Source organism: Meriones unguiculatus, chromosome 1 (genome assembly GCF_030254825.1).
Source record: "Meriones unguiculatus strain TT.TT164.6M chromosome 1, Bangor_MerUng_6.1, whole genome shotgun sequence".
Lineage (NCBI taxonomy): Eukaryota > Metazoa > Chordata > Mammalia > Rodentia > Muridae > Meriones > Meriones unguiculatus.
The window spans coordinates 29129371-29148266 of record NC_083349.1 but is presented as its reverse complement, the minus strand read 5'-3'; the positions used below and the strand labels follow the sequence as shown (position 1 = coordinate 29148266).

Here is an 18896-nt window from a genome sequence, read left to right as displayed (position 1 = left end):
TTAACGGGTTAGAAACTTCCTCCTGCGATGAATAAAGTTGATTTTTTGGTTTACTTAGACTTCAGTGGTTCTCTCCTCTTTATTTGCAGGTCCATCAGACCCAACAGTCTGAGCTGCTGCTATGGTAGAGAGAACTGAGATCCCTGCCACTAATCCAGAGATCAGTTTAATCTGTGGTTTAGGGAAGGGACCTCATACTTTGCTCTGAGATGCTTTTTCTTAGTCACCAAGTCAATAGCGCCAAGGGCTGGGGGTATGGCTCAGTGTTACAATCCTTGTTTAGTGTATATGAAATGCTGGGTACCATTCCCAGCATCACAGAAAGACAGCAACTCCAGAGGTTGCTGTGGAGATAAGGCCATATTGACTGAGAAAGAGACAAACACCACTGAAGTGGATATCACACTGTAGAGAAAACAGAAAAGCAGAGCTGTTAAGAAGCTAGATGTGAAGGAAATGAGAAGGCTAGGCCAGTAAAGGGGAGAGAGGGCAGCGACTTATTTTGTCATTGACCAGATCCTGGGAACTGAGCGTCTGAGTGTGCATGGGTAAACACTGGGACATGTTTACCTGTCTTTCTGATGAGCTATCCTTTTACACTCAAGCCCCCGATGATACCCTCTAGTAATGTGTACAAGATCTGTCACTGTCCCATCCAAGCCCAGCCCCCAAGCACTTCTGGTGGTGGCTCCCAGCTAGGAGATGGAAGCGTATCTTAAGCTAAGAGTCTGAGTTAAAGTCACATTTGAGTGCCTTTCAGGAAGCCTATGGCCTCTTTGAGATGCTATTACCTCCCCAGTTCATTAGGGAAACTCATTCCTGATCCAACTGCCTTGGGGCTTTCAGATTTGTGTTCTCCAGGGGAACCCTGAAAGTGATGTAAATTCCTCCAAAGCAAGTACCATGACTACTTGCTCCCCAGAGGTATTTCTAGTATCAGGCACAGGGGAAGTAATCAGTTCTAGGTGAAGATAGGATGCTGGTGAGCTCAGCCTCTGCACTGTGTGGAAGGCAAAGACAGACTCTTTGGGGTTCCTTCATTTCTTTCTCTGGGACACTGAGCCTCAGGGTGTGGTCTCTGGACCACCAACATCACCACCAGCACCACTACCACCAGCACCACCACATTACCAGCACCCAGGAGTTTGCTAGAAATCCAAGCCCACAACTCCATACCAAACTTACTGAATCCTGACATCTGAGGCTTGGACACCCTGCAGCTGACTGATTCTCACTGAGGCTGGAGCAGCACTGTTATTAGATGCAGAGGATGGGATGAGTATGAGATGCCCACCTTCTTAGGATCCCTGCTCAGGTCACTTCTAACCTCTTCTCTGACCTGCTCAGGGCAGGGAGCATGCTATGAAAGCTAGCAGGTCCTGAGAAGAGAGAAACTAGCTTCCCACACACATCCATACACACACAAGCATCCCCGCCCTCTACCAACCAGGGGATGGCAGCAGTGTCCCTTCCTGTTTCAGCAAAACCTGCAGATGCTTTGAGAGGACCTGGAGGTAGGCTCTGCTCTCCTCTACCCTGGGCAGCAGGCACCAGAGAGCTTTGGAGTGACCCTTCCCTAAGCCAGCAGCTTCCCAGAACGCTGTGAGTGCCCTGCAGGCACAACTGAATGGCCCTGCGCTTTTCCTCCTAGTTATGGTCAAAGGGGTTGAAGACTGAGATGAGTGCTCTCAAGGAGAGTTGGCCCCTGTCCTACTCCATGTACTCTGTGGAACCAGCTGATGGTATATACATCTGAAATATATACATATATACATACACATACTTATATACATATTCACATTTGCCAAAAAGGAGGGGGATTAAGCGAGTTACTTGAGAGGAGCTTGACCCGAAAGAGGTCAAAACAACTCAACAGAAGTCCTATACTAGCCAGAAATGGTGGCTCACATCTGTAGCAAGCACTGTAGCAGAGGAGGATGGGATAGGTGGGTTGCCACGAATTCCAGACCAACCAAGATGGCTCTGTGTGGTAGGGGGTTGGGGGCCAAGGAGCAAAAAGAGAATGTGAAAAGGGAAACAGAGAGAAAGGAGAGGTAAGAGAAGGGGAAGGGAGGGGAGGGGAAAGGAGAGGAGGATAGGAAATATTACAGTATCTAAAATAACACTGGGAGACAGCTGGACCCACATGGAGGACTTCCTGGCTTACTGCCAGGAAGGGCATGGAGGAGCTGGTCATATTGCTGGGAACTATGGAGTAGAAAGATAATGACTCCACAGTGCTGAGTGCAGTCCATCCTGGGAGAAGAAGAGGGAGGTCTGTGGAGAACTGGGGGACAGTTGGGAGAAGTGGGAAATTTCAGCCTGACTAAAAGATGATTCTGGAAACGCCATAGGGAAACTATCTTTGAATAAGTTAGCATCTGTGAGTAGCAGAGGGATACATACTTGTTTAACTGTGCACAACCACCCCAGGAGGCAGGTGGGCTGTTCTCATGACTCATTTTAGTAAAGAAACCGAGGCACAGAGAGAGGATTAGGTGCTGGTAAAGATCACGCAGCAAATGGGTGGTGAAGGTGGGAGGGAGTCACACCTGTCCTGTCTGACACCCATGCCTCAACTCTTCATAGTAAATCTCCTTGTTCCCCAGAAGGTAACCAAGGCACAGAAAGGAAAAGGCACTTGGCCGAGGCCAGGCAGTACATGACGCTGTGAGACAGGATTAGTCACAGAGCTGGAAGGTTTAGCTGCCTGGCAACTGCCCCTCCTGCAGACATTCCTGTTCCTGACTGCCCCTGGACTATGCACTCGAGGGGCTGAGTGTCACACATGCCATGAAGTGCTGACTGGGCAAGATCTGGCTTATTTATGTAACCTGAGATCTGCTGACTGAAGGAAACCAGTGATTAGAGATGGACCCATGATATGGAACAGATAGTCTCCTAGGCTTCAATCATCCACCCAATCAGGGCAGCATGGTTGAATTTGTAAATCCCCGGCACTAAACACTTGCTGCCTAGCCGGGCCTCCTGGAGTTCCTTTGGTCCCCTGGAGGACCAAGCTGGGAGAGTGATTGTCGATCCTAGCACAATAGTTTACATTGACAGATGTACACACAGCTGTGCACAAACACACACAGGTGGGCACATGTGACTTATACAGACAGGAGCGCACAAAGATATGAAAGCTTGAGCCAAGAGACAAGCACAGGCAGCCAGGTACTCTCTCACCTTGCTCTGGCAGAGGCAAATATCCACAGAGAGGACACATGGACACAGAGACACACACAGGCACAGGCAGTTTGAAAGACAAGCCCAGACAGACATACACAAAGAAACAGACAGACCTTCATTAGTCCCCTGCATCACACTGTTCTGCCAAGAGATTGAAGACCCAGGAGATCTTTTAATACAGAAACAAGTGCCAACTCTTGAGATTAGGATGTATATGCAAATAATGTTTGCAAAGTGCTACCCCCGCCTCCCCCCTCTCCCACTCCTCTAGAAGCAACCATAAATGAGTGGGAAAATATGCCAGGGAGAAGCCACTGCACACAATGCCAATGGCAGGCTGGACCTTGCAAACATATCAGATGCATACCCAAAGTTTTCCATCCAAAATCCATCTCCCTCTCACACACTTCCCTGGAAAGGATGTAAAATTAGCCCTGAGTTATTTTAAGTAGACCTGTGATGTGATCTGATCAATATTTGCAAGTGATTGACCCCTCTAGACAGAAGTAAGAGGGGGAGCTGAGGTGGCCTGGAGGTGGAGTGGCGGCACATAATCTCCTCCAGAGCCCCAGACACCTCCACGTTGTGGAGTATTGGACCAGTCAAGTAAGGGCAGGCATTTAAGTAACCAAACAGAACCTACTCCTTTGAGAATTGAGAGGCTGGAGGAGCTGGGAGAGTTAGTGCCTGCAGCTCTCCTCAGTAACAGGAGGGCTCGGAGCCCATACCAGGGAGGCAAGAACTGACATACAATTATAACAAAAGGGTGAAACTGTTTCTAGTGACATGGGGAAGCTGTGCTACTCCCTACCCCTAAGAGGAGACTCGGGTTGACTCCATCAGTATGCATCTGAGATTATACGTGGCAGTGTCTAGAAAGTGTATTCAAAAATTCTCCATCCACTTTCCACCCTGCAGCAACTTTTCTCTGGGTCTTCATCTTCTCTGGCTTCTCCTAGGTCAGCATGTAACCATCCTGACAGAAATGACATTATTCTATCTCAGCCTGTCAGACAATCTATCAGACAATGGACTTCAAAGAAATGGGAATTTCCCCAGAATTCTTATGCTGGGAGAAGAAAAGGGTACCAGCCAGAGGCGGAACTTGTCTCCTGGAAAAGAGAATTCACACTTCTAAAAGGTTGTCGGATCACCTTACAGGTGGAGACTAAAACCCAGATAATGATGGGACAATGGTGGACGTAGCCCACCTTGATCAGGATGTGCTTATCCTTGGCCCTCTTTCTAAATTTTTATCGTACTTCAGGATCCTGAGGTCGGACTTGTGTGATTCAGAGAATCTCTTTGCCCCTCTGGTCAATATGACCCCATTGAAATTTTTTTTTAAGCTTTCTACTTTTAATTTGCCTTTCAATTGGCTTACTGAGGTCAGGGTAGCTAGATCTGACTTCGGGCACACGTTGGGACCCCCAACTCAACAACAAGCAGTCAAGGTTTCCTGGGCGTCAGACCTGACACTTCGCTGATTAACCGAACGTGATGAAAGAAGAGAACCACGAACTGTCTACCTGAGCAGAGTAGGGGAGAAGAGAGACGTGGCAAGGATGGGAACGTTTAACACCACTCGAGACTTAGATTTCCCACTCACGGAGGGCCCCAGAACCTCCTCCTTCTTAAAACAACGCAAAGCCGCTCTGTCACAAAAGAGAAAACTGAGGCGGAAAGAAAATGCGGGCCCAGCTGTGTCAGAATGAGTTAACACACTCATTCGACCCTGCCTACAGGTTCCCTCGGACTTTTTGCCAACCTCTTCTCTCAGAAAAAAAAAGAAAAGGTATCCCCTACCCAGGCACCTAGAATATGCTGTTTGGGGGGGCGGGGGGATTAAGATCACTCACAACACGCATGCGTCTAGTAAGCCCCGCCCCGGAGGCAGGTACGGCTGTCTTTCTACCCGTCAACACCATCAAGGCTTCTCCTGCAAGAGCACTTCCTGCCCGGTACGGAAGTGGACGGGGCTGACGTCATATGAGGGCGCCGGTGGTTCCGAAAGCGACCGAGACTACACGTGAGCCATGGATACGCCGCTGAGGCGCAGCCGGCGGCTGGAAGGCCTCAAACCTCTGTCCCAAGAGACCCTTCCTGAGCACGCGGTTTCTCGGGTGAAGCGGGCCCTTGTAGATTTCGAGTCGAACCCAGAAGAAACAAGCGAGCCCACGTCGCCGAGAGTGCCGCCACTGGGCCTTGCATCTCCCATACCTCAACCGGAGACAAACCCCGAATCACCCTGTCTGAGACAGGATGCAGGCTTTGGGTCCCCCCAAGAGCAGCCAGAGCCTGACCCTGGGTCCCTCCAACCTCATCAAGATCTGGGCCTGGAGTCACATGCAGGACTCCAGACAGAATCGAGTTCGGAATCCCCGCAACGAGAGGAGTCATCCAAATTCTCTTCCACACAGGGAGAACTGGACTCAGAGGTGGCCCACGCTAAGGAGGAGGTGATCCCAGGATCCCCAGAGCCTTGCCCGGGCCAGCAAGCACCGGGTCCCGAGCCCTCTCAGCCACCAGAGGAGCTGACATCCCAGGCACCTAGCTCCCCAAAGCGGCAGCAGGAGCCAGCCAAGCCACCCCCGGCTGGCGAGACGGTGCCAGGAGGCCTCGACATAAAGAAGCGAGTTACGTCTTCTCCCCAGGCCCCTGCGCCCAAGAAATTGAAGAAGGAGGAGCTCCCTGTAATCCCGAAGGGGAAGCCCAAATCCGGGCGTGTGTGGAAAGACCGCTCAAAGAAGAGGTAAAGTGGGGGTAGCGTGGGCAATGGGTTGAGGGGTCTCCGTGTATTTGGACCCTGTCTTCGTCCGAATGCAGTCCCCTCACCCAAGTTAACAAACACGATCAAAATGTCAAAATGCCCTCAGGTTGAGGAGGGAGACCCTCCGCGGGGTTCTTTTGAACTTCCCTTCCATTTCCTATTCTCCCCCCGCCCCCACCCCGGCCCGTAGGACCGGGATTCACAGAGATCTGCCTCCCTAGTGCTTGGATTAAAGGCGTGGGCCAATACCTGAGGCCCTTCCATTCTCTATTCAGAGTTCCAAGCTCACCTTGTCTGCGACATCTGGTGAAGGAGGCAGAGCAAAAAAGGCACCCATTACTTGAACATAGTGAGGTCCTTCCCACTTGTCTGCTAGCTGTTTTCTCTAATAAAATGTATCACCCGACACTGGTTAGTATCACTTCAATAGGAACTGGCCCTAGGGAGAGGCTTTCACACGCAGCAGCCCATGTAATCACATTTAACCCTTAGCAGGTGTTACTAGTATTGATGTTCATCTGAGGAAACCAAGGCTCAAGGAGACTAAATGAGACACAGGACGCATACATAGATTTGGTTTCAAAGCATGTGAGCGGAACCCATTAACTTCTGTTGATCAGCTTGGCTTGGGTTGCAGCCTTCTTAAGACATGAGGTCTTCCTTGTCCTTTTAGTATCACCTTTATGCTCAGTTTATATCTTTGAGTAAAGGAATGAGGGGTCCTTACAGAAAGGGCATCGTTTAGTCAGCAGGGAAAGAGAAGTGGGGTTCAGTTGAAATTTTAGCTACTGTCCAGAGACAAGAATTCATAACATTTAGGGCATGAGATATTTTAAGAGAATAATACTGGATTAAGGGCAAACTGTGCCATGCTTTGTGCAGGCTCTTTACAGGTGTAATTTTGTCATACTCTTAAACTTTAGGTGCTGGGTATTGCCCCTTCTCAATGCATACTTGATTAAACAGAAGAAAGTGGGGCGTAAGGAGAAAGTACAATCAGAGAAAGCTTGAACCTGCTCCTTTTCCCTGTCCCAGCAAGTCACAGTAGCCAGGCTACTAATGTCTCCAGGTAACCAGCCAGAGTGATTGGTTCAATGGGAAGAGGGTGAGGAGCTAGTTGAGTTCAGTGTAGAGCCTTGGGCCCTGCACTCACCCTCAGGTGGGGAAGATGGATCTGCTGAGTATGGAGGGGCTCTGCTCTGTTGAGGGGGAAGAAGAGGAAATCACAGTAGGAGATAAGAGGGTACGTGGTCCCAGCTGTCCCCAACTGTTACCTCTCTACACTCTTATCTGCCTGCAGGAGGGTGCCATGCTGAGAAGCGTCCTTGCCCAGGGTCACACAGGCAGTGAGTGATGGGCTCCGGACCATCACTCATCCAGACCTGTCTTCCATCTCCAATAACTAGTGCCTCAGTACTGTAGCCACCAGCCACATGTGACTGTTTACATTAACTTTGTAAAATGAAATTAAGATTCTGTGAGCGGTTTTTTAAATCATGACCATAATTCAAGTGCTACAGCAGCCTGTGCATAGTGATTCCCTTGCAAGACAGAAGAGATTTGGACCATTTCTATGACATTCTCTTGGCACTGCAGCTCTAAAAAGACATAGCATCTTGTTCTTGTGGCTCTCCAGGCTTCCATTATCTTGTCTCTTCAGGATTCTTAAATCCTAGTTTTTAAGGGTAGGAAGGACGTCTACAAGATACCCACTGCTCTGTTTTTAGGAAACTGGACCTTGAGTAAACCTTTGGGGACCTGGCAGGAGAGGAGCATACTGGTATCAGAAACTAACAGTTCAGTAGGAGGGAACAGAACCGTGCTGTTTATGAATGAGCCTGGAACCAAGTTCCAGACTGTGTGTACCAGACTTTTAGGAAGGGAGCAGGCAGCTCAAAAAAAGCAGTGTTGACCTTTATCTGTCCAGAATGCATCAAGGCCTTCAGAGACAGGGTTGCCTCAAGATACCCTATAACAGACAGAGGTAAATAGAAACTCCTGTAGGTCAAGGTCAGTGTGGGAAGCAGAAGGACCACTGTGTAAGAATCTGCTGAGGAGCCTTAGAGTTTTAGGGATAAGACAGGGGAAAAGAACTAGCCCATGGGATACCCAGCAGGCTTGGCAAGTGATGGGGGAGAACTCAGACATGGAGGCTTATCTTTATTTTATTTTTATTTCTTAAAACTCTTGAAGTGTACAGAAAAGAGAAGAGCTAAGTTGTGAGTCCTATCACCAGTTTCAACAGTTTTCAGCATTTCCTGGCCCAGTTTCATTTTCTGTTCCTTGTCCCTGCACTTTCTTCCTTTTAGAATGTTTCAGCACACCCTAGATGTGTTCTTACAGAAGTCATCTCTATTCATGATTCGAAGAACATTTATCTCTCTAGAAAAGCCATACTTCTCAGAATTCCTCTAATCCCACTTCACCACCTTTACACCCCCCAAACTGGGGAAGAGTCAGAATTGTTACAGAAAAGCCCCCTTGTCCTTGCTGTTTGGGAGCAAAGCTACACTCCTCTAAGGAGTGAATACCTCATCTCCAGAGGCATTCACTCACAGGTTTGGCAGTAAAACTTCACAGCTGAGGCCACATGGGTACAGAAAGGTTCAAGTCCTGACCTGCGCTTAGGAACAAGAGGACTCTCAAAGTCTTGGTTTGTTACTCTGTAGAATGGAAAGCACAAGCTAACCTCAGAGGTACAGCCACATGCTTAGGGAGCCTGTTCCATCCTAAGTTTCTGTAAAAAGCTGAGTGCCAGGCAGGCAAGAGGAGGCAGGAAGCAGACCCAGAGGCCAGGGAGAGCAGGTTGTGAAGGCAGCAGCACAGAGGTCCCCTAAGTGCCTTCTCTACTGCCAAGGTTCTCCCAGATGGTTCAGGACAAGCCCCTGCGTACTTCCTGGCAGCGAAAGATGAAGGAGCGACAAGAGAGGAAGCTGGCTAAGGAGTTCGCCCGGCACCTGGAGGAGGAGAAGCAGAGGCGGCGGCAGGTAAGGGGCCATCCATCCAAGTCTGGATCATAGAGGCCAAATGCATGTCTGCTGCAGCAGGCACCAGGGCTGGAGGAGGAGTACAGCTTAGTCAGAGCCCCTGGGTATGAGGGCCCTGGCTGGAGAGAAGGGGACCAGAGTAGTCTAGGGCCATAATGGGATTTCTACCATCCAGCTAAGCCTCTGTCTCAGGAACATGCAGGAAACCTAGACATAGAACAGGGAACCCAATATAAAGGCCAGCAAGCCATCAAACATTCAATGTGGTGGAGTCTGGCACCTCTCTGAGACCTGCTTATGAGGGAAAAGCTTGCCTCAGATTCGGTGCTGTGATTCCAGAAGAGATTCCCACACACCACTCCATGGGTGATCCTTGTACTTTCCTTCCAATTTACTCCACCTCAGAACCAAAAATGTCCTCATTAAAGGTTCTTGCTTGTAAGCTTGTATAGCTCAGTGGTAGATCACTTGACTTGCATGCACAAGACCTTGGGTTCCATCACCATCACCACAGGCTGTTCCCAACACCTTTAGCCTGCAGGAAGCCTTGCAAAGAGTCCTGGTTTCACTTTAACAGGCAGTACTGATTAAGCAAAGTCCTTCTGGGTTGGTTAGCAGCACTGTCCCCAGGACCAAGTTCAAGTGTCATGGCTAGTTTGGTGAGCCTGGGGTGCAGTGAAGCTCTGATCTAGAGTCAGGTGACTTGTCTCGGATCTGTGGTCCCAGCTTGGCCACTGAGAGGAAGGATGGGCCAGTCACTCATTAAGACATCCCTCTGCCTAGCTTTGCATCACTCCAGGGCTAGCTGTCACTGAGGCCTCATCTCTTTCCCTGTGCAGCCTTGGCTCCCTCTTGGGTAAAACAGTTGCCATCTCATGAGCAACTAGAGAAGTGCATCCTTCCAACACTCCTAATATGTAGGAACAATGTTCACTTCCTCCCTAAGGGCCAGGATCCCAGGTTATCAAAGCTTTGCATGAGAGGCCCTGACCACATAGCAGTCAATGTTGGAACAACCATCTGTTCTCTAGCCCTGCTGGAGTAAGCAGCAGCATAGGTAGCAAGCCTTGGACTTCTCACCCCTCAAACAGGCTCTTAAGTGTCCCCAGAGAGCTGGTCCTGTTTCAGGCCTTAGTCACACACTCTTCAGATCAGTCTGATGAGTTAGGTTCTGTGGTCAGCTTTACTATAGAAGGGAGGAAATAGAGGCATAGACTCAGCCACAGAAACCTAGTTATAAAGTAGCAGAATGAAAACTCAAACTGGACCAGAGTCCTCCAGACTCAGCCACAAAAACCTAGTTATAAAGTAGCAGAATGAAAACTCAAGCTGGACCAGAGTCCTCCTGAACCTTTGACAACTCAACCAGCTTTATTCTAGTCTTTATCCTCATTTGGGGACACCTGAGCCTGGTGAGAAGGAAACGGAAGGTAGCGTGAAGGAGAGGACCACCCCAGCCCTCTTCCTGACAGCTCATGCAGGGGATGGCACAAGGGGCCATTCTGCCTGCATGTGACTTTTGGGTGGGAAGGCAACACTTCTTGGCCCATATAGTCATCTTGTGTAAGCCCCTGTCCTCGGGTGTCTGTTTACCCACCTTCTTTCTAATTTTGGAGCCAGATACTCTTGCCTCCGCTCCAGGCCCACAGAGGCGTTTCATCCCTGATCTTCCCCAAGAAGTGCCTAGGCCTCCACCCTTCCCCACGAGGTGCAACTCTGACACCAAGCAGGCTTCTTTCCCTAGGATTGTGGCAGTTCTCACTAACCAGCGGTCTGAGACAAAGGCTACCTCAACTCTATCCTGAGATTTTCCTTCTATTGTTTTAGGAGAAGAAAGAACGCCGGGCTGAGAACCTGAGGCGCCGCCTAGAGAATGAACGCAAGGCTGAAATTGTCCAAGTGGTGAGTACCCCCACTTAAGGGATGCAGTCTATGGCAAGGTGAAAGAGGCCTTTAAGGAGTTTGGGCTGCCTGTCCTACATGTCCACTGTCCTGCTGCAGTCCTAGGCCCCTGCCCTCCTTTTCCCGAGACAGGCTCAGGGTCCTCAGCCACACTGATGCCTCTTGTTTCCCCATCTTCAGATCCGAAACCCCGCGAAGCTCAAGAAGGCAAAGAAGAAGCAGCTGCGCTCCATTGAGAAGAGAGACACCCTGGCCTTGCTTCAGAAGCAGCCGCCCCAGAGGCCTGTAGCCAAGGTCTGAGCTCAGGACAGCTTGGAGGTCTCCATAAGCCAAGAGCCACAGCAAACAGGGCACCTCTCAGGCCACTGTCAGACGCCTCTACTGGGACTAGCGTACCAACTGTGTCACATTAAGACAGGAACTTCCAGGCCAGAGGGAACCCAAGACCTCTTAGGGACTCAGGAGATTTAACTGTCCCCATCTCCTTTCTAAAGTGCCTTAAGATCTTGAATTAATAGATTCAAGACCAGTTTGGTCTACAGAGCAAGTTCCAGGACAACCAAGGCTATACACACAAAAAAAAGGAACTGCTGACCTGGGTGGTGGTGCACGCCTTTAATCCCAGTGCTCAGGAGGCACAGGCAGGCAGATCTCATGAGTTTGAGGCCAGCCTGTCTACAGAGCAAGTTCTAAGACAGTCAGGGCTACCCAAAGAAATCCTGTCTCAAAAAACAATGTAAAAAGCAAAACAACAAAAAAGATTTTGAACTATGAGTTCTTGATCCCCGGTGAGCTGCTAACTTCCTTTCTTGGCGTCTTGAGTCTAGCCCATACCTGGAGGCCTGCTGTCCAAAGTCAGCACTTCTGTTTTCCCAGTGCTATGTTGTCTACTTGGGCATTCGGATTGTATCCCCTCAGCCACCTGGAGCCAGCCTTTTCCTAACCTAGATGGAGATTTAAGTGGGAAGTTTGGGGGAACTGGGTTCCTTCCCAGCACCCCTTTCCTATGCTAGACTGTCGAGGTCTTAGGGCTTGTGCTGTTCCAACCAGAAGTGTTTGCTTATTGATACCTGCACAAGTACATCTCTGGGCTCCCAGAAAGATAGAAGTCCCTGCCCCCAATGGGGGATTCTCATAGTAAACAATTAAAATACATGGTGTGCCAGGTGTGCTGTGCTCTGAGTAAAGCAGAAGGGGGTTAAGGGTGACATTTTACTAGCCAGTTTGAGAAGCACCTGCTCTGAGCTTGAAGTCTACTTGGCACTGAAGAACTGACAACCAGCTTAGCCTTGAGTGGTTCAGGAGATGTGAAAATTTCTCATCCTGGCTCTTCTATATCCACATCCACTCTGCTTCCCCTGGAATGTAGAGGTGAGCCATTGCTGGCTGCCCTGGAGTCTGTTCACATGGTAGAGGACATTAGGTGCAGTGTGGTAGAAGGTCCATGGCTGGTAAGGGTGCCCTTCTTACCTGCAGGTGGACTTGAGAGCTGCCAGGCCCTATCCCTAGAGACAGCAGTAATGCTGGGGAGGTTGGAGGGTGTTGGCTCTGGATAGAATTCAACCAGTGATGCAGTCTGTAGCAGCAGCAGCCCTGAGACTGGGGAGTGAAGATCCCTGAGTAGGAGCTGGCCAGCAAGGTTGCGTGATGAAAGGCCAAGCAGGGGCCTAAGAGTGAAGGTGTTTGGCTGGAAACTACTTAACCCTTTTCCTTCCTCTGACCCTCCTACACTTGTTAATTGAACATCTCCTTTTGTCCCATCCACAAAGCAGTGCCTTATGATACACAGGCTGTGAGTTTAACCTTTCTGACTCCCAGTTGTCCTTGGGACAGCTGCCTGGAAGGTATTGGAAGTACAAAATCACCCCCGCCCTCATCAAGATCCCTAGGCAGTTGTTCTTAAATGTGTAGAAGCCTGGGGCCAGCAGTGAAACTAGGTAACTCCTCTAAAGGTTGCTTCCACACCCTGCTGATCTCCCAGCTCCACACCACAAGATTAAATGTTCAGGAAGGATTGCGTCAATTCACTTTGCTCCCAGTCACCCAGGGCACTTCCACAAGCTAGTTTGCTGGAGCTTACCCAGGGGAGCTACAACCTGGGCCTGGCATTGGCAATGTGCGTTTTCAGTGGGGTATGAGGAGAGGCCAGGGGTGTGCTGGCGTGCCATCCAAGGCCGAGGGGTTCTAATCCGAGGTGGAGCTCAGCACCTGGACCCTCTGCGGGGCCTGTGCCCCGCCACCCCTCATCCAGCGGGTCAAGCGCCCAGGTCGTAGGGTGGAAAGGCGGTCAGCCGGCAGGAGGGTGGAGGCTGAGGTGGCGGTGGAGGAAACGTGGCGGCGGCGGCTGCCCGACCCACCGCTCAGGTCGCTGTCCTCCACCAGCACGCTCTCAAGCACTGTGCGCAGCGAGTGCTTCAGCTTGTGCAGCATGTCGGGGCAGGTGAACACATAGAGCAGTGGGTTGACCACGCTGTTGAAGAAGACCAGGCTGGTGACGAATGGGAGCCCACGGGACACGAGCTGCCGCACCGCGGTAACAGAATGGGAATGCGCCTCCAGCAGACTGAAGACATGGTAGGGCCCCCAGCAGAGCACGAAGGCCGCCACCACGGCCGTCACCAGGCGCACGAAGCGGCCTGTCCTCTGGTGGCCGCGGTGGCGCAGTTGCAGGCTCACGGCTACGTGGCTCGAGGCGATGATGGCCAGAGGCACCACGAAGGCCAGCAGGAACTTGCTGACAGCCAGGGCCTTCTGGCGATAGTCGCATGTGGCGTCGCGGTCAGGCCCTGGATTGAAGAGCAGCATGTTGTAATAGCACATGATGCGGCCGTCAAGCCGCGGGATGGTGTCCCTGAACACGAAATAAGGCACTGTGTTGAGCACCGCCAGAGCCCAGAGCACCAGGCAGACTCTGTGTGCCACCGCCACCGTGCGGTGGTTCTGTGCCCACACTGGCCTTACCACCTGCAGACAGCGATCCAGGCTGATGGCGCTGAGCAGGAAGGCGCTGGCAAACATGTTGAGAAAGAAGACCGAGGAGTGCAGCTTGCAGAAGGTGGTGCCCAGCTCCCAGGAGTGGCCCACCGCCAGGTAGTAGGTGAAGAAAGGCAGGGAGGAGGAGGCTAGCAAGTCGGACAGCGCCAGGTGCAGCACCCAGGTGCTGACCACCGTCTGGCGCATGCGACAGCCCACCACAAACAGGATGAGTCCGTTCTCCACCAAGCCCAGCAGCGCAGCCAGCCCGTGTAACAGCACGGACACGTGGTCAATATAGCGGGTGCTAGAGTTGCTGTGGTTTGGAAACTGGGTCATCTCCTCCAAGAGTGGACAGAGCTGCTTCACTGTGATGTTGGCCATGGCAAAGGGGAAGAAAGGAGGGCTGAGCCAGGCACCCGGGAACCATAAGCTTGCAGCCTGGGCAAGAGATAAGCCTGTGTCAGAGTTGCCAGTATGACGTGGCAATAGGATGAACACTGGGAATCGGTGAGGACGAGCAAGACAAGGGAGTAACATCCCACCCAGCTGCCCTCCTCTGCCAGTGCAAGCCAAGTGTGGCCTTCCTGAGGCTGTGTCCTCTGTAACATGGGTGTCTGCCCTAACAGTCTTTAGCTTGTAGGGCTACTGAAGCAACAAAATGAGAACAATCTAAAGAGGGTGTGGCTGAACAGGGAAAATATAAATGCTTGCTATGCAAGTGTGAGAACCTTAGTTAGATCCCAGCACCCAAGTATAGAGTAGGGTATGGTGGCACTTGCTTGTGATCTCAGTGCTGGAGAGGTAAAGACAGGTGGCTCCTGGGGCCTCACTGACCAGCCAGCCTAAACTAGCCAATGACACAGAGGCTCCAGATACCTTAACTCAAAAAGACAAGGTAGGGGACTGGAGAGATGGCTCCACAGAAAAGCACATACTGCTTTCCAGGGGACCAGTGTTTGAGTCCTAGTACCCATGCTGGGCAGCTCATGACTGCCTATATAATTCAAATCCAGGGGATCCAATTCCTCTGATTTCTGTAGGCACCTGCATTCACATGTGTCCACGTGCGCGTGCACACACACACACTTTAAAATAATAAAAATCTTTTTAAGGTGGGCTGCTCCGAAGCGACATCACTCAGGGTTGACATCTGACTCACACATTTACCTGATTCCTAGGCACACACTTTAAAATAATAAAAGGAAGTCTTTTTAAGGAACATTTAGGGTTGACCTCTGGCTTACACACACACACACACACACACACATATGCATGGATGCACACACACACATGCATGCATGAAAGATGCACATACAGGCACATAACACAAACACACACAAAGGAACTTACATAAAGCAGGTGCTGTATCAATACCATTGTGATTAATATCAAGTACACATCCAAGATCACAAAGGTCAGGCCAGGCAGGACCCATTTTCCCAGTCCCCAGAACACAGGGATGAGCTCATTCCCTCATATGAGATAGGAGGTCTGTACCACCCAGCACCCTCGCGCCTTACCTCTCTGCAGTTCCTCCTAGAGAGCCACTGTCAGCCTCAGAAGTTGCTGCCTGGGTGTGCTGATTGATTGAGATCAGGAGAGCTGGCCCCTCCTCTGATAGAAGGAGAGGAAATAAGATAAGAGGGACACGAGTGAGACCTGGTTGGAGGAAGTATCACACGGGGTTTCAAGGGGCCCAGTGACGACCCTGCCTATCCCAGAAAACCCATCCTTGTTTACTGGGCCAATAGGCATGTGGACAGCATGGGTGCTCTGGAAAAGCCAGGTTCTATGCATGCTCACAGCTGCATGGAGAACCTCAGAGACTGTGCTAGATCCTCTAACACAGATGTTCTTTCTTGTGGTTCTGGACAAAACGTGCCAGAACTCTCTCCATCCTGTTGTACAGATGAGAAAACTAAGACACGAATGTTTAAAGTGCTTGTTGACTGACCAAACACAGCCATGTTGGGTCACGGTTGGTCTTCAGCCTGCTGTCTCTCTGGCTTTGCAAGTGGGATGATAGAGGAAGAGAAGGAAAGAGGAGGGGACTTCAGAACTCACTCCTCTTTTCAACAACAACAGTGGCCGGAATGAAAAAGTCCACATCTTTCCAGAAACCACTGCCCTTCATGCGGTGGGACTCTAGGATACCAAGCTAGAGTTTTTCCTGAAAGAATCCGTCTTGGAGCTAGGTCAGAGGGCACAAGCACACCTGTGCTCTCTGGATTCTTCCTGATCCTACTTTCTAAGCTTTGGCATCTGCAGAGCAGTAAACCAATGTGAGCAGCTTTTCAGAAGAGGAAACAGGTTCAGAGAGGCACAGAAGTGGAGGGGAGGGAGGGTTGAGGTGGGGGCCTGAGGCTTTTCTCCCAGCAGACAGATATGAGCCATTCCCCCCTCTACCCTGAAGCAGTTCCGGTCAGCTGCAGTGTCCAAGACACGGGAGATGCTCAGGAGACAGTGTTCCCACACTCTTGGGAACCACCCAGTCTGATCCCTCAGGCTGCCGGAAGACAGCTTCAAGACCCAGGATCTTGGTGTGCCCAAAGAGCTAGGACACTGCTGTGGCAGGAATCCCAACTTTGCAAAGCCCTGAGCTTGAATTCCAGTTACTCAGCTTCCAGCTGGGTGAACTAGTCAGTTTCTTTAAGCTCACCAAGTGATCACGTCCCCACACCTGAGATAGCACAGTGGCCATGACTGGACAGCTCACCATTGTGTCTATCATCTACTTAGCACCCAGGAAAGCACAGTCCTTCCTTCTGGGCATCAGGCCCCACCAGGCTCCCAAGCTCATCCCACATCAACCTGAGCAGCCCTCAGTCTATACTGAGACGGCACCAAGGCTGCCCAGCCCCTGGAAGGCTGCCTCCTTACCTGGCCACAGAGTGAGCGCAGAGTCGAGTCGGGGAGGCTGGCAGCTCCCGAAAGCAGCAGGACTGGGCACCAGGCAAGGGGAAAGAGGGGAGGGAGCTGAAGGAGAAAATAGCTATCAGCTCAGAGGGCAGGGATTGCTGTATTCAAGGTCTTTCATCTCTATCCAGGCCACCAGCCCTGGTCCACCCCTTCTCCTCATGGGGGACCCTCTGCAACCCAGAGGGCACTATAAGTCCTTGACTGCCAATCCCCTGACACCAAGATCCTCCGAGGAGAAGCATTCAAGCTCTTCTAAGGCAGCATGCACCCCTGTCCCCAGGGAACCAGAGGTAGCGGGGAGAGGCCGTGGGAAGAGCACAGAGACCCTTGCTGTCAGTCACTTCCTCTTTCTGGGTGCTGGCAGCTGTGACCAGGAGCAAAGCCTTTTTTTCTTTCTTTCTTTCTTTTTTTTTTTTTTTTAGACAGAGTTTCTCTGTGTCACAGCCCTGGCCGCCCTGGGACTCTCTTTGTAGGCTGGCCTCAAACTCACAGAGATCCGCCTACCTCTGCCCCTGCTGGTATTAAAGGCGTGCGTCGCCACACACAAAAGATTTTGCAAGAGCAAAATCTTTTCGCAGCAGGTAGTAGGGGTGGAATGAGGTGGATCAAGGGAGCACCTGGCACTTAGTAAATGTTCACAAAAGCAGCTTCTTCCACAGGGGAAAAAAAAAATGGAAAAAAGTTGATAGCTGCTGCATAATGAGGAAAAGAGACCCCAAATCCAGAGTGGGAAAAGGCTGCCGCTTAGAAGTCTGCGTTTTGAGTGTGTGTGTGTGTGTGTGTGTGTGCAGGCGTGTGTGCAGTTGTAAATGTTCACGCGTGTAGAAATCAGGGGACACCTCAGCTGTTGTTCAGGGGCCCTCCACCTTGTCGTGCACATATGTGTGTGTGATATATGTGTGTGTGCATGCATGCATGCATGGTGGTGCACATGTGTTAGTATATGCAGAGACCAGAGGTCAACATCAGGTGTCTTCCTCAATCATTCCCCGCCTTCCCCCCCCCCTTTTTTTTTTTCTTACAGGTTTTATTTATTGTATTTTATGTGCATGGGCATTTCACCTGCATGTATGTCTGTTCACTGTGTGCATGCAGCTCCCATGGAGGCCAGAAGAGGGTATGGGACACCCTGGAATTGGAGCTACAGACAGTTGTGAGCTGTCATGTGGGTGCTGGAAATTGAATCCCAGACCCCAAGACCAAGACCAACCAGTGCTCTTAACCCTTGAGCTATCACTCCACCATATATGTATGGTGGGTGCTGGGAACTGACTTTAGGTACTTTGCAAAAGCAGTGAGTACTTTAAACTGATGAGCCATCTCTCTAGCTCCTGTGTACCTTATCTTTTAAGATATGATTTCTCACTGAACCCAGTGCTCACTGATAGCCTAGACTGTCTGGCCAGCAAATTTAGATCCTCATGCTTGCTTAGAAAGCACTTTACCAATCAAACTGTCTCTCTAACCCGTTACCTAACTCTTTATCTCTTCTTTGTTTCCTGGGGCTGGGGACCTTCCTTCAAACTCAACATGTGGCAAGTCGGTGTGCCCAGATTATGGCGAGAACACTGTTCCCTGTTCTTGACACCCTTGCTATAAGACAGACGTCAGGGATAGAGGGTGAGTGCTGTGCTATGTCAGCAGGGGTGTTCCTCACAGTGCTTCAAGACACAGGTCGCCTCCTCCCAGTCATGGCGCTTGCAGCCCTTCCTAAAAGTGCGTGGCCCTATGCATTCTTGGGTTAATGTTCATCCATACCTGGGATGGCCTGAGTGTAGGCTGTGCCAATAGGCTCATGTTTTGATTTCCAGCTAGTTGTGCAGTTTTGGGAGGCTGTGGAAATAAGCAAGCAGAAGGCCAGTAGGGGTGAGACTTTATGGTTAGACCCATCCCTTAGTTTCTGGTTCATACTCGGATTCTCTTCTAACATGATGTGAATAGCCTCCCCCATACACTCCAGTTGCTGTGAACTTGAACGGCGCTGCCATCTGTTTCCTGCCACAAGGGCTGAAACTCTCTAAAATCATGGGTCAAAATAAACCCTTCTTCTCTTAAGCAGTCATATCAGGTATTTTTATCTCAGCAACATAAACACAACTAATATGTTGCCCGACCCATAAAATCATGAAGAAGGCCATAAGGCAGTGTGG

The 18896-nt window shown here is 50.6% G+C and overlaps 2 protein-coding genes across 2 annotated transcripts; one reads left to right on the top strand and one right to left on the bottom strand.

Annotated features, from left to right (window-relative positions):
• The first annotated feature begins 5162 nt into the window (after positions 1 to 5162).
• Ccdc86 (coiled-coil domain containing 86) lies at positions 5163 to 11633 on the top strand. Its single transcript, XM_021636126.2, has 4 exons — positions 5163 to 5944; positions 8820 to 8949; positions 10777 to 10851; positions 11032 to 11633. Exons 1-4 carry the CDS (start codon positions 5229 to 5231, stop codon positions 11149 to 11151), a joined length of 1041 nt encoding a protein of 346 aa, XP_021491801.2. The 5' UTR covers positions 5163 to 5228; the 3' UTR covers positions 11152 to 11633.
• Positions 11634 to 11773: 140 nt separating this feature from the next.
• On the bottom strand, positions 11774 to 17180 carry Ptgdr2 (prostaglandin D2 receptor 2). Its single transcript, XM_060386725.1, has 3 exons — positions 16708 to 17180; positions 15348 to 15441; positions 11774 to 14265 (listed from the first exon to the last, which is right to left on the bottom strand). The coding sequence occupies exon 3, from the start codon at positions 14206 to 14208 to the stop codon at positions 13036 to 13038; it is 1173 nt and encodes a 390-aa protein (XP_060242708.1). The 5' UTR covers positions 14209 to 14265; positions 15348 to 15441; positions 16708 to 17180; the 3' UTR covers positions 11774 to 13035.
• Positions 17181 to 18896: the final 1716 nt, after the last annotated feature.

Coding starts and splice junctions, on each gene's coding strand:
- Ccdc86 (XM_021636126.2), top strand. CDS start 5,229: ATGGATACGCCGCTGAGGCGCAGCCGGCGGCTGGAAGGCCTCAAACCT. Junction 5,945..8,819: donor AAAGACCGCTCAAAGAAGAG/GTAAAGTGGGGG, acceptor TCTACTGCCAAG/GTTCTCCCAGATGGTTCAGG. Junction 8,950..10,776: donor AGAAGCAGAGGCGGCGGCAG/GTAAGGGGCCAT, acceptor CTATTGTTTTAG/GAGAAGAAAGAACGCCGGGC.
- Ptgdr2 (XM_060386725.1), bottom strand. CDS start 14,208: ATGGCCAACATCACAGTGAAGCAGCTCTGTCCACTCTTGGAGGAGATG.